Raw genomic sequence first — 15,509 nt, 5'->3', positions numbered from 1 at the left:
CTAAACCCCTGGCCTCTCTTCATTAATGTTGATCTTTTTTTTTCTTCATGACGTATTTGCCAAATACTTTTTCTTATTTGTCTTTGGCTTTGTGATATTCCTTAGCATGCATGTGTGCTTTAATTTTTTCTGGTACTGGGAATTTGGGGCTTTTTTACCCTTTAATCAAACTATGTATAGTTCATACCATACCTGGTAATTCAGACTGCATGATAAAATAACTAGATAAATATATAGAAGAGAAAAGTAGTTTTCAGTATTTTGCTTGTTAGAATTTTTTTGTGGAATGCCTGACCAATAGTATCAGCAAGCGTTACAGCATTTATTGTCTACTACAAAATTCCTTTGGGTATTGTTATAAAGCCAATAACCTTTAGTGTATGTTTAGGTTAAGAAGGATACTGCATGGTGATAACTGAAGGAATCGAGAAGAGTTGGAAGAGATCAAATTTAGGAAAGGTGAGGCAAGTTAGGAATAGTTTCCTAGCTGCTTTGCTCTTAGGCTTCTCACACTTCCAGATCCACTCTGAGGTTTTGCAAGTACCTCTGTAAGTTAGAACAAAATCTCAGGGACTCAGCATGCTTTCTTTTTCATTTCCTTATTTACCAAGTTTGGGATGTGATTTAATGTCTGCCAAGTTTGGCCATGAAATAAGATAGTCTCTGCATCCAACGCCTTTCATTGTCCCTGAAGTTAGAAACATAAAACATAATTGTTTATCCCTGATCATTGTGTGTGCAGAAATAAGGGATTAAAAAACAACAAATATGAGGAGGTTACAAAATACAAGGAAATAGTCTTATGTTTTTCTAAAAATGGGCTCTAGTTCTGGATTTTCTTCTGAGATGGCAAAAGGACAGTCAACTGGTCTTCTTTAATCATCTAGTTTTGCTTTACCTGTCCTCTCTTCAAGATTCACCTCCCTTTCCTCCCCCCCCCACCTCTCTCCTCCCCTCCCCTATCCTCCCCTCCCTTTCTGTCCTTAGTTTTTGGAGTAGAACTCTAGGCTTCACATGCTGGGCAGGTGTTCTATCCCTAACTCCATCCATAGCCCCACGCTTTGCGTCTGCACCGGCGCTCATATTGAGTGGCATACTGACTCCGTCCTCTATGCTGACATAATGATCTGTATTATTAATTTCTCTGTGGAGCCACCCAAGCAGAACAGTTGGTGATCCCTTGTACCAGGTGCATTCTAGAAGTTTGCATGAACATGCCTGTACCTTGTTCTCTTTTGTTTTCCTCTTTTTCTGCCTGATCTTTTTTCCATATCTTGGCTGACCTTAACATTTACTTTTATTCACATTTTTGTTATTTATATTTTAATAGTTTTGTATTTGCTTTTAGGTAAAATTTGGTAATACTACCTTTAAAACCGATGTGTACCTCAAATCACTCAACCCTCAGTGGAACTCAGAATGGTTTAAATTTGAGGTAAGTTTTTAAACATCAGTTTTTTTACTGTAGTTTTTGAGGTGATCCCTTTCCCGCAGGAATGATAAAGAGTACCTTTTATTTCATGCATAGTACTTTTTCTATATCATTAAGGTTTTTCTTTTTTACTTCTTTAGGATTATTGAGTCTTTAAAAATTCTAGTTAAGAAAGCACAGTATATAATATGATGAAGAATAGAAGTCCTCAGATATATTATTATTATAGTCTTCTTTGGATTTTAACATATACCAAAAATCACTGGAGAACAGTAAACAGATTTAAAGTTTTTTTGTTATTTTTACCCTTCAGAAATTAAAATGCCCTGGTTATACTACAAAAAAATTGAACTTCAAATTAAAAACTTACTGCTAAACTGAAACACTCAGTTTACATTAAAAATGTGTATCTCATTGTGGAATCATAGTATCCATTGGCAGTGGTCACTGCCACTTTTTATTATTTCAAATTGTAATATAACTGTGTTTCTCAAAAGAATGATCTCACTGGAGCAGCTTTCCAATGTATCAGTAACTTTTGCCTGAAGATTTCCAACCAGATGGACCACTAAGGAATATAATTCTGGTTTTGATTAACTCTGACTCATTTAAAAACGAGTTCCATTTTGTCTTCAAAATGGACAAAATGGAATGGTAGACTGCAAACCAATAAATTATTTTTAACTTTACTTTCAAGATGAGCTAAAAAAAAATTGCACATAAGCAAATGGACCTTTCCTCAATGATCCGTATGTCTGTTCTAATGCCATTACTGTATTATTTTGGAACCTAAGTTTAATTTTTTTTTTTTTTTTTTTGGTACTGGGGATTGAATTTATGACCTCACACTTGCCAGTCAAGCGCTTGTGCCTCTGAGTTAAATCCCCAGGCCCTATATTGTGTTATTTTGATACCTGTAGCTTTGTAGCAAGTTTTGATATCAGAAAGTGCCTCCAACTTTCCTTCCCTTTATGTGTTTAGTTGACTTTTGTTTTGATATCCTATTTTTTCCCCAGTGTGTGTGTGCAGCTCCTCTTTTTAGGCAGTTCTAAAATACCTATATATATTTTAACCAGGTGTGGTGACACATGATATAATCCCAGCGCCTGGGTTCTGAGGCCAGGAACATCACCATGAGTTTGAGGTCAGCCTGAGCAATAGTGAATTCAAGTCCAGCCTGGACTATGTAGCAAGACTCTGTCTTACCCCCCTACCATACCGTTACATATTTTGAAAGATCCATTGTTACAGATGTTTTTGATTTTCTATGTCATTTTGAACTACATTACTAAGTTAAGGTAAAAATATGGACTATTAAAAATCAGAGAAAGTCAGCAGAATTACATGATTTCTGATGGATTCCCAGCCTGGATCTGTTGCTGCAGAAAAATACTTGAATGCCCACATAACTTTACTTTGATACCTTCCCCTGAAATGGTTAAAACAAGTTGCCTTCAGTAATTAGATTGCTATTAGAGTGGAGGAAGAGGCAGACTTCATGGGTTGGAGTAATTTTCATGATACTAATGTTTTAGAAAATGACATGTAGAGCCAGATACGGTGGCACTCACCTGTAATCCCAGCACTCAGAGGTAGAGGCAGAAGGATCATAAAGTTCCGGGCCAGCCTGAGCAACTTACAGACTGTGTCTCAAAATAAAAAAATCAGAAAGGATTAGGGAGTGTAGCTCAGTGTAAAGGCTCTGATCCATTTTCCAGTACTGGGAAAAAACCATTGGCTTTACTGGCGGATGATACAGTACTGGTTATCTTTTTTTTTTCTTTGATACCAGAGATCAAATTCAGGTCCTCGTGCTTTCTTTATGGCTAAAGAATGCTCAGGTAGCTTATTTAAATATACAAAAACTAATATATTTATACTTTTCTGAAGTAAGGGATCTTTGTAATGTTAATGAGTTTTAAAAATTAAACTTACTAGTCATTTGCCTTAAAATTTAGTAGTTTTTGGCTAGTTCTCCTAATTATAATATATGTGGTGTGAAAATGTTTTCTTAAGTTTTGTGTGTATGGTTAGCATTAATTACAAAGTTCTTTTTTAATCTTAGTTTTTAGCCTAGTTCTCTTTGAATTATACAGTATATTCATTTATGTATGTGTTTTGAATAGTCAGATGTCTTAAACAAGCTAGACATTTGTTTTTCTCTCATGTAAAACAAATGTTGAGCCAGGCATTGTAAGGGTAATATGGTAGCTTTGGACACATGTAGTCATTTGGATACAGGGACCCTTCTTTGTGCTTTATCATTCATCCATGCAATATCTGTGGCTTCTCTTTACAGTGTCTGAGGGACATGCTAGCTTCCAGGTTAGCAGCTGGAATTCCATGGACCATGTCCATTTTCCAAGCCAACATCCTTTCGTCAATGAGCTGTATAAATGGGAATATAGAGGTTAACATTAGAGAGTTAACATTCTTTTCAATTTTTTTTCTTTTGAGACAGGGTCTTGCTGTGTAATCCAGGCTGGACTTGAACTCGCTAGGTAGTTCAGGCTGGTCTCAAACTTATTCCATTCCCCCTGCCTCAGCCTCCTGAGTTCTGGGATTTTAGGTGTGCGCCACCATGATTGGCATGAAGTACACTTACTTGCTGAGCAAGAAAGATCAGCTTATATTTTTCTGTATCTTAGTAAATTCTGTGAACTGTTTATATTGTACCAGTTGCAAGCAAGGCTAGGAAGTATAGTCTGAGTGAGATGTACTGCTATGCAGTGAAAAATTTAAACATCTACAGCATTTCTAAGAAAGGCTTTGTTGACTGGATGCCAGATGGAACCCAAGGCCTTGTGCATGCTAGGCATTTACTCTACCACTGAATTTGGGCCTCAGTCCCTAATTACAATAGGGACTGTATGTTCTCTTAGCACACTTGTGCCTAGAGATAAGTTGGTAAGAATCCTTTATTAGAAATAAGTCATTGTTTTATTTGGTATATATAATTTGTAGTGATTAAGATCTTAAAACTATGAGATTTAATGTCAAACGGTGCTTTTAGGTGGATGATGAAGATCTACAAGATGAACCTCTGCAGATCACGGTTCTTGACCATGATACTTACAGTGCAAATGATGCCATTGGTAAAGTGTACATTGATATCGATCCTCTTCTGTATAGTGAAGCTGCTACAGTCATCTCAGGATGGTTTCCAATTTACGACACCATACATGGTAAGAAATGTTACTTTAAGAAAGGAAATGACAATCTCAGTCTTTTGTTTTTATCCTTAAAGATCTTTGTGCTATATTGGGTACCTTTAAAAATAGATGAGTTTACCTGTAAATTTAGCACTCTGGAAGGTTGAGACAGGAGGATTGCAAACTTAAGACAACTCTGGGCATCTTTAGACCTTTGGAAGAGCCTGTCTCAAAAATAAACAAAGTGACGAGAATGAGTTCAAGGTGATGATCAGTTCAATTCCTAGTACTTTAAAAAAATAATAAAATATTGTTGGTAGAACCTTACTTCTCTGCAAATAAATTAATTCTTGCTAGTATGTAGTAAGTAAATGCATTATTTAAAAATCACCTTGAGGGGATAAAGTGTAACTTAGTGTACAACCCTCTTTCTAAAACATATTTTCAAACTAATAAACTATTAGTGATCTTGTTTTGCTTAAAAATTCTTCAGAGGCTTTTTGTTTAGAGCAAGGTTCCTAAGTATGGTCTAACAACATACTTGATCCGTGAAATGATTTCTGTGGCTCTGTGAGTTGAGAAGTGTTTTCAGCATAATATTCATGTCACTCACTTTATAATTGTCACTTTCTTACAGCAAACAGTGGCGCTTTCTAGATGTTTTTTGAAATAGGGTTTTACCAGAAGTGGGACACAGAGCAAATATGAGAATCTGTTTTTTTATGCAGACATTATAGCTTTTTGCAAAAATGTAACTACTACTCTTATCACTAACTTTAATTTTTTTTCCTGGTGCTGGGGATTGAACCTTTGGGCCTCAAGTATGTCAGGCAGCTACTATATCATTGAGCTACATATCCAGCTTTCTTTTGTTTTTGAAAATAATTATTTTTACAAAAGAACCCTATGTTAAATTAGTTCATTATAAGCTGAAATGATTTTTTTTTTTGTCTTTTTCGTTTTTATTGGTACCAGGGATCGAACTCATGACTGCCTGCTTGCAAGGCAGATGCTTATGCCACTGAGCTAAATCCCCAGCCCCTTAAATGATGTTTTTAAAAATTGCTATTTTAAATTTTCGTATGCAAATATCAATAGATATGAACCATATAATGGAACATTTTGTGAGTTCCTTGATCGTCTTTAAGGTCATAAAGGGCTCATGTGACCAAAAAGTTTGGGAAGCTATAGTCTAGTTGTATAATGTCTCTCTCTTTAGAGTGATGAATGGACCTATTCAGAACTGATACTTATCTCTTTTGAGATCATTTGCTTTTTTTTTTACATTTCTGATCCAGCAATTAACTGATAGGAACAAATAAGCAAGATGCTTATAGTAAAGCAAAATGTTTGTTGAGGTTTACATATAAGTATGTTCACTGTGACATTACTAATGTTGTTACTTACCAACATTCAAAACAATAAAACAAGTTTAAAAACAGGATTTATTTAAATGAGTTAGGGCGTATGCGTATGTCTAGAGTTATACAGTCAGAAAAAAAGAGCATGTTTTCAGAAAATAGTCAACCAAAGAATGAACATGATATATTATGAATTGCAAAATTTATGTTATGAAACATATGATCTCAAAGATGTTTAAAACCCAAATAATTGCATATTATGTTGGTATCATTGGAGAAATTGACAGAATACATGATAAAATGTTTATCCTTTTAACCCTTTCCTCCCCTCCCTCCTCCTCCCTTTCACTTCTCTGTTTATTTCTTTTTTGCTTTCCGAGGCAGAGTCTTGCTATGTGGTTTAGATTGGCCTGAAACTTACTGAGATCCTCCTGCCTCAGTCTCCTGAGTCCTGGGGTTATAGGCCTGTGCCACTGTGTGGCAATAGTTTTCATTTCTGGGTTACAAATGTATTCTTATTTGTCCTTTTTTGCTTTTTCCCTTATTTTCTACAAAATGTATTACTTTTACAATCAACAAATAAAAATTCAATCAAATGTTATATTACCATTTAAAAAGTATGCTGTGGGACCTTCTGATATGCACCTGTGGTCCTCTACTCAGGAAGCTGAGACAGGACAGTTGCTTGAATCTAGGAATTTAAGGTCAGCATAGGCAACATAAGCAGAACCTTGTCTCAAAAATGAATGAATGAATGATTGAATGAATGGATGGATGAGTAAGTAAAGATTTTGAAAACCGAATCCTGGCTTGGATTTAGTTACATGAATGAATTTCTCAAGTATTATTAAATATTATTTATAATAGGTTTAATATGTTTAGGTGCTCTTCAGTAGGAATGTAATCTTTCACTATTAATAGATCATTTTTCTTAAGTCTTTCACCATAAGTGAATTTGATAGGAAGTCAGAGCGATCAAGTGAGACGGAGGTAACATGTTCTAAAACTCTTATTCTTTTTTTGTTGTTGTTGTTTTTTGTACTGGGGATCAAACTCATGACCTTGCGCTTGCCAGGCAGGCGCTTATGCTGCTGAGCCTAGTCCCCGACCTCGAAAACTCTTATTGTTGAAATTTTAAAATAAATTTGCATTCACTGAAATGAATAAAACTTCTCTTGTTTATCAGGATCTTGCATTAATTTTTAAAAGAATATAATCTATTAATAAAGATCCAACTTTTAATTCTGGCTCTACCATTCACTAGATGTTGATATTACATAAAGTATTTAACTTTTTTATTAAATACTAATTTTTTTCTTCTGTAAAATGGGAGTGTACTGCTATAGAAATTACTTTAGTGGGTCTATGTGATCACTGTGAGATGCTGTATGTAAAACTTTTAGTACATCATCTGTTAGTCTTCAGTAAATTTGGTTTTTTTTTTGTTTGTTATTTTTTAGTACTCAGTAAATGTTATCGCCATCATCATCATAAATTTAAGTGGGACTCCTTTCCATTTGGCCTTGGCTTGAATAAATGGAGGCTTGTGGTAACAGAGAAAGTTACTCATTCTCTTGTGCATATACCTTCTGCTTCACAAACTGTAACAAGGAAATTCTTGAGAATGAAAATAATGAGGAAACAAAATTATTACTATTATGATTGATACATTATTTTAAAATCATGATTTGATATTGATTTGCTTTATTATTATATTGTACATTATTTTCATAAGGTGGTAACTTGATTTTTCTCTTTGATTATATAGGTATTCGTGGAGAAATCAATGTGATTGTCAAAGTAGACCTCTTCAATGATTTAAATAGATTTAGACAGTCATCATGTGGAGTCAAATTCTTTTGTAGTAAGTAAATACACTGTGTTATTTAATAGGAAACTTAACAATTTTAAAATGCTGAATGTCGGATTGATATTTCAAACGGCTAATAGAAGAGATGTTTTACTTTGGTTTTAATACCAAAGAGAAAAGTTTTAAATTTTCCTGTAATAATTCTTGTAGCTTTGTGCCTATTTGATTTGAGAGTGAATAGTATCTATTTTTACAAGCACAGGGAAATTTGGGTTTGAAAATTTTAGTGAGCCACATGTTAGGTGTATTTCTGATATCTCAGCCCTCTGGGAGACTGAGGCAGGAAGATTGTAAATTTGAGCCCATTTTGGGCAACTTAATGAGACTATGTCACACACAAAAAAAAAAAAAACAAAAAACTTAGAGGAGAGGGGAGTTAAGGGGAAGCAAAAAAGGATCAAGATGTATATATGTATCAGTTCCTTTTCAGTCAATGTATTTACTACGTATAGCAAAAATAGACTAATAAAAAGATTGATGGAAAAAATCAGTTGGAGATGTAGTTCAGAGAGAAGGTCCTGGGTTTAACTCCCAGTACCTTAAAAAGAAAGAAAGAAATCTAGTGGTATTATATTAGAGTATAGGATTCTGCACATACGAGCACAACACTGTGACCAGGCACTGCGGTGCTAACCCATGTTACACAGGCTTCTATACGTATGAAGATCCAAGAGCTACATGGTATGTATGAGTCTGAATTGAGCGTGATCAGGACAGTTGACGGCTGAAAACCCTAAGTAACTGAGTTGGTTGGAGTGCACAGTTGTCTATTTTAGTGACTAGTTTAGGGTAGATGTTTTCATGTTGCACTCTCATCGAATCTGACCAGATCTTATTTAAGTAATGATATTTTGATTTAAATCAGTGTAATCACATATTAAATGAGTCTATACAGTCTATATGACTACAGATTCAGTTGGCTCTGTGATCATGGATTATTAAAAACTGCAGTGCTATGTGATTTCTTGGGCTATGTCAGAACGGTAATGACTTTGATATTTGTGGTGTGTGTACCACAGATGTGAGATGTAGAACTTTTGTGAAGAACTTTGAATAATTGAAGATTTTAAAAAATTCATTATCTATTTTCTTAATTCCTTTTGCATCCTCTTCTCTGCCCACCTCCCCATCTCTTGGTCCCTTTCCGATTTGCAAAAGATCTACCTCTGTTTCCTATTAACCCAACTTTTATTTTGCTCTTTGTTTGTACTTTGGGCTTCTTGTATAAAAGGAACCATATGATAATTAAGTTGAATGTCTGATTTATTTCACTTAACATTATGGATTCAAGTCCATGACTTAAGTTTATCTTTCTTTATAGCAGAGTAATACTTCATTGTGTATACATACATTTTATTTGTCCATTCTTTCAAGATTTAGCTATTATGAATTGTGTTGCTATAAACATGGAAATGTGTGTGTCCCTGTAGTGTGATATCTTTAAACTGCCTCAAGAAGATTCCTAATGGAGTAATAGTTGTATTAAATGGAATTCCTACTTCTAGGTTTTTGATGAATGATTGTACTAGTTTAACTTCTCAACAATTGTAGGTTTCCTTTTTCCCTACCAACCTCTTAAGCATTTTTTAGCCGATAGATTATAAAAATTATCTAGATTAGTGTGATAATAATCATTTGGAGTTTTTGAATTTCATATTTATGTAAGAGTCTTATCTGTTTTCTAAATTATAAAAATTGTACTTGTGCTTCTATGACAAAAGTGAGCACACTAGTGGAAAAAATAATTTCTAAGCATAAAATGGATCTTGGAAGACTATATGATTAGAAGTATTATAGTCACACTGAGATTGTCATAAAAAGGTGTTTATTATCTATCCAAAAGGTAAGAACTCAGATCTCAGATGTATATTTTTAAAAATTGAAATTTAACTTTGTGATAAACAGAAATGTAATAGTAATTTATTTTAACAGCAACATCTATTCCAAAGTGCTACAGAGCTGTAATAATTCATGGATTTGTAGAAGAACTAGTGGTAAACGAAGACCCAGAGTATCAGTGGATTGATCGAATTCGTACACCAAGAGCATCAAATGAGGCTAGGCAGAGACTCATTTCATTAATGTCAGGTATTTAAATAAAATAATTGATTCATTAATAATTGACAATATTCTTAAATTTTTCACTTTTCCTTAGTTGTCTGGACAGCTCATTTCTTGCCTGAAATTTGTATTTATTTGTGTATGTGTGTGAAAATATCTTCACATAAGATGCACAGGTATAAGTGTTACATTTAATAAGTACGTATTTGTCACCTGTATTTGCTGTGTTATATAATATGTACATGTATAATATGTAGCATATACTAATAGGCTTAGGTTCTATATTCTGTATCTTTTAAACTTTTAGGTTATGTAATACGTATATTTACTTTCTTAGTATCCTTTTGTCCCACCAGTCTTGTCAACCCCTCTAGATTTGGAGCTTCGTCTTTGTTGTTCACCTGTGCATCTGTGGCACTCAGGAGAAGGGAAGAGGGGCTGGGGGTCAGCTGTGTGGTGAGTGGCTGCCTCACATGTGTGAGGCCCTGGGCACACAGCACAGGGAAAAGTCAGAAGGGAAGCGTACCAGCCTGTAGTACAGAACCAAAAAGTATTTGGTAACTGAAATGTGTGTGCGCATGTATAAAGTACAGCTTAAGAGTCCTGTCTCTGTGAAAGCTGGAGTCTGGACAGATCATCTTTCCCGTTCCATCAAGTTCAAAAAATCTATGAGTTTAAAGTGTGTTTTCTATCATGATTATATAGTATGTAATACAGAGACATGAAGCAAAGAATAAATTTTCTTTTTTTTTTTAACAGGTGAACTGCAGAGGAAGATTGGCTTGAAAGTACTGGAAATGAGAGGAAATGCGGTTGTCGGGTACTTACAGTGTTTTGATCTGGAGGGAGAGTCTGGGTTAGTGGTACGAGCCATAGGAACAGCGTGTACTCTGGATAAATTAAGTAGCCCAGCAGCATTCCTTCCTGCATGTAATTCCCCATCCAAAGAAATGAAGGAGTAAGTATGCATCAATGACATGGTTCTTACGGAGAATTTTATTGTACCTGTATATTTTCATTTGATTTACAACATTTTAGTAGTGTTGTTCAACATACATTTTTTCCTACTATGATTTTTCTTATTAGAGATGACTTCCAAGATTTAAAACTTGAACATATTTTGATATTCCTGTTTTATTTATACTCTTATATGAAATGCAAATTAAGTAATGTGAAATTAAACTATTTCAGATCCTCACGCTTTATGTATGTAAAGCATTAAATGAATATTCATGTACTATGTGGAATTTTACTTACTTTCTAGGGAATGACTAAAACCCTCTGTGATAATCCAGTTATGTGTACTGTTGGCATTGTAGTAGAGAGAAGTGCAAGAACTGACATTATGCAAGAGTCTCAACTCAAATGTGTACAAAGGCTGTGCAGCTCATAAAACTGCTGCAGTTAAATAGGAATACTGGGGTCTGCAAAGCTGAGGTTGGCAAATCTTTTCCTCTCTCGCTCTGTTTCTCCTTCCGTTCTTCTCACTCCCTTTTCTCTTTCCCTCTCTGCTTCACTCCTTCCCTTTTTCCTTCCTTCTTCTTTTTCCTTATTTTGTTTTTTGTACTGAGAATTGAACTCATGACCTTGTGCTTGCCAGGCAATCACTATGCCATTGAGCTACAACCCAGGCCCTCCCTTTTTGTTTTGAGGTAAGTCTCAAACTCTTGGGCTCAAACATTCCTCCCACCTGAGCCTTCCAGGATATCAGGATTACAGGTGCACACCACTTCACCTGGTGAGCTTTTCTTTAAAAGGCCAGATAGTAAATATTTTAGGCACTAGGCATACCATCTCTGTCAAAAGAAAAGAGAACAGAAAAAAGAAAGAAAAGAAAAGTTTGATGATACCTTAAACAAAAGTGAAATACACTTTAAAACCCATATACTTTTAAAAAAACCTGTATAGCAAAAACACTTCATTGGTTGCTTTTACTCTGTCTGACATCATTTGTGTCAAGGACAGATATTCTCAGCATGTTGATGGTAGTATAGGTTGAGTATCGCTAATCTGAAAATTTTAAATCTGAAACATTTTTTGGGGGCAGAGATCGAACTCACGACTGTGTGCTTGCAAGGCTGGCACTTATACCACTGAGCTAAATCCCCAGCCCCAAAATCTGAAACTTTTGAGTGATGATGCTCAAAGCGTTTGAATTTCCGAGCATTTGGATTTTGGATTTAGATTAGGAATATTCAACTGGTAAAGTCTATGTAAATTTTTCAAAATCTGAAAAAAATTTTTTGACTTTAAGTGTTTTCAATGTGTGCTACGCAGCCAGTATTGTCAACACAGAATATTTGGAGCAAAATTTTTCTGTTACAATGATTAGGTTAATAAATCATGTTGATGACCAGAGATGTGTACTAACCTATGCACCAAGGAGCAGTTCTGTCCAGTGAAGTCTTACTCCACTATAAATGCCATTAGTGCCTCACTGAGGATCACTGATCTGGAGATATCTGCAGTTGGAAGATTTACAGGCTTTTTCTGTAAATACCAAATACGAGTGATAAATAATTTAGCTTTTTGCTGATGCTAGTGCATAGATCTACCATTGTAGTGCAGTAGTAGTCAGAGACAGAATGCAGACTAGTTGTGTGTGGCTGTGTTCCAATGAAATGTTATTTACAAAAAAGATGGATTTGGCCTGAAGGCTGTAATTTCCCGACTCCTGTTCTAGATCATTAGAGAGCAGATACGTAGTCCAGGAATATAAAACATTTCCCAATTAAGCAATAGTCAGGGGTCCGGGGATATAGCTCAGAGGCACAGGGCCCAGCTGGCAAGCACGGGGTTCTGAGTTCAATCCCTGATACCAAAAAAAGCCAAAACAACACAAAACAAACAAAAGAAAAAAAGAGATTGAATGGGAAACAATTATAATCATTAAATTTTTTTCTATAATCTTTTTCAAATTTGATTTCTTTTTTACATTATGCATTTTTTCCTTTAATCGTTTCCTGTCTGCTTGCCCTTAGTTATGTGGGTTAAATTTTATTCATAAGAGGGAGCACAGTATTGCATATCGCCTAATTTTATTTGGAAACATTGATGAAAAATACTTTTTTAAAAAATAAATTGAATGAACTTGCTTTATGCTCATTTTAAATATGTCCTGGGAAAATAAGAACTGCCACCCACTTACAGGTAGAGTCAGATTGCTGATGTAATGTTTTGAGGGATTTATATTTTCTTTTATAGTGTTTGCATAGCAAATTGAAAGAAAGAAAGAAAGGAAGAGAGAGAAAGAAAGAATTGGTGTCTCTATTTGCTGTTCTCTAACATTACCTCCACTGCCTGAAAGGGCTTGACTTTTGCAGCTGAGATGTCTGAAGTTCTCTTTCCATTAAGTTATTTAGTGGACAGATAAAGCTATATTATCTGTTGGTGACTTAGGATGAGATACAAATAGCAGGGGAACACGTTTCACAGTATTCACATTAATGAAAACTGTTGTGCAGGTTTTCTCCTGTTTTGATCTTGTGAAAGCCATTTGATTTAAATTGTCAAACATTCACATGACTAAGAATTAAAGTTGCTTTATTATGATTTTCTGGATGACATCTTAATGCCTAGATCTCAGGCTGGTTTATTTTGACTAGCTTTATTGTGTTTTCAATGATGAATTAATTTAGATGCTATTTCAAAATTTACTTTATGAGCTGATTAATTATTCTAGTATTAATAATATTTTGAGTTTTAGATAGGAATTTGATGAAAGTTTGTATAGATTAGATTAATAAATTACCTGAATGAATTCTATATAGAATGATGTAATAGATTTAATATTAGAAATACCACAAGGATATTATGGTGAGACAGTCCTTAATAGGCCTGATAAATTATGGCAGTGTTTCAGTGGATTTAAATTTGAATTTGCTGTCATAATTTGAACACTTTATAAATATTTTATTTTATTTAATGATGTGTTGTATTTCATAAGTTTGTTTTTTCCTTTTAAATGTTTAGTGTAATTCATGATACACATCTCTTTGGTGTTTTGTAGCTGAATTCTGTTGCTGGTAGAAAGTGTATTAAGTGTGGTGTATTACTTTTCTACTTAAAAAATGGTTTTTAGGAGATGTTAGTCATAATTTTTCCTGTGTACTACACTGATTCTTAGATTTCTTAGTATTAAACTTTTTTTGCTTTAGTATATGTGCTGCTGAAGTGAGCACAAACTTTCTTCTTTAGCTGAGAAATAAATATCACATAACACAGTTTTTAGATAAAAATAGGAAACAAATAAGATACCTTATTTTTCTCAGTTACCCCTTACATATTTTTAATTTATATTATCAATAAGAGCAGAAACAGTTGTCCTCTTGTTAATCTGTAACATTTTTGGACAGTAGTCTGTAGGTCCTAGCAAAACCTTTGTGGCTAGTTAGTGACAACTTGGGTTTGAGCCTTGACAGACTGATTGGTGGGAACATGCCCTAAGCAGTCACCAGTACAGCAACGGAAAAGGAGCTAAAAAAAGGTCAGGAAAAGTTGGGGCCAGGCCCATCTTTAGTTTGGTGATGCCATAGTTTACTCACGTACTTTTTTTCCTCTACATTGAACATAAATAATGACATTGCACAGTGATTTAATTGCTAAACTGAAGCTCAGGGTTCTTATGTAATATACCTTTACCTATAGAAAAATGTAGTTAACTATATCAGCAATTCATATCTCATTTTCAAAGGTAATAGGAGAATTTTATATTTGACTTTTCACCTTTATGGGTGTTTTTTTTTTTCCATAAATACTATACAGAAAGTTCTATTTTTACGAAAATAATAACAAATATGTTAAAGCAGTTTAGAATCCAAATCTGAATATATTATTTCTCATTTAATCCCATGGACTATTCTGCTTGCTATTTTTCTGATTCACAGTCCTAATTTATTAATCTGATTCTTTAAAATGATAACTGTTTTAACAAATTAATATTTAACTAGACTCAATTTTAACTTACCTTTTGCATGTTAAGATTTTAAAAAAGTTCTCTTCCTGAACTAAAGCTCCTTGGAAGTTATTTTAACATAACTTTGCAATCTGTTGTATGTATTGTTTTCTTTTCTTCCACTTTGACCACAAATTCCTCAGGTCTCCGCTGGTTCATCCTCCAAGCCATGGATGCCGCTCGACTCACAACAGCCCAATTCACACTGCTACTGGCTCACGACTTACTCAGAACTTCTCTGTGTCTGTTCCCACTCTCATCTATACTGGTACGCGACTGCTCAGACTCCAGAGCTGGGGAGAGACAGGCCACGGGCAGAGTGGCCGCAGAGGCAGGCAGGCAGGTAGCGTAGGCAGGTACCACAAGTCTTTGCTTCTTTCTTTTCTTACTCAAGTCCAGCTGCAGTGGAGAACTTCTGTATTTAGCCACCCAGAGGCTCAAACTATATGGAAGTGAAATTATTTTTCCAGCTTCCAAAGTCTCTTCCACAGATCCTCTCAGAACCCTATCTGATATATTGTATATGGTAAGTTTGGGAAAGAATCCTTCAGTATTTGTTTTTGTGATTATTTCTGCATTTATCGGAAATGAATTGACCATAAGATGCTCAATGAAATAGACACCAAGGCTTCCAATTTGCTAATTTTCTTTATGTACAAAACCTGTCACAGTAGGGTCT

General features: G+C 34.7%; 1 protein-coding gene across 29 annotated transcripts in view; it reads left to right on the top strand.

Annotated features, from left to right (window-relative positions):
* Nucleotides 1-15,509, top strand: part of C2cd5 (C2 calcium dependent domain containing 5) — a 92,468-nt gene that overhangs the window by 14,614 nt on the left and 62,345 nt on the right. For 13 of the 29 annotated variants that reach the window (XM_063238371.1, XM_063238369.1, XM_063238363.1 and 10 more), the window contains exons 2-6: nucleotides 1,349-1,435; nucleotides 4,446-4,617; nucleotides 7,714-7,809; nucleotides 9,748-9,903; nucleotides 10,636-10,834. In XM_063238371.1, the coding sequence (XP_063094441.1) occupies nucleotides 1,349-1,435; nucleotides 4,446-4,617; nucleotides 7,714-7,809; nucleotides 9,748-9,903; nucleotides 10,636-10,834 (710 nt within the window). Of the gene's footprint in view, nucleotides 1-1,348; nucleotides 1,436-4,445; nucleotides 4,618-7,713; nucleotides 7,810-9,747; nucleotides 9,904-10,635; nucleotides 10,835-14,973; nucleotides 15,174-15,509 lie in introns of those variants that run through there. The other 16 variants (XM_063238372.1, XM_063238367.1, XM_063238365.1 and 13 more) reach the window with 3 other exon arrangements.

This window comes from Cavia porcellus, unplaced genomic scaffold, assembly GCF_034190915.1.
Source record: "Cavia porcellus strain 051 isolate PalLab524CR breed Dunkin Hartley unplaced genomic scaffold, mCavPor4.1 scaffold_27, whole genome shotgun sequence".
Classification (NCBI taxonomy): Eukaryota; Metazoa; Chordata; class Mammalia; order Rodentia; family Caviidae; genus Cavia; species Cavia porcellus.
The sequence above is the reverse complement of the archived record's forward strand: the minus strand, read 5'-3'. Positions and strand labels throughout refer to the sequence as shown.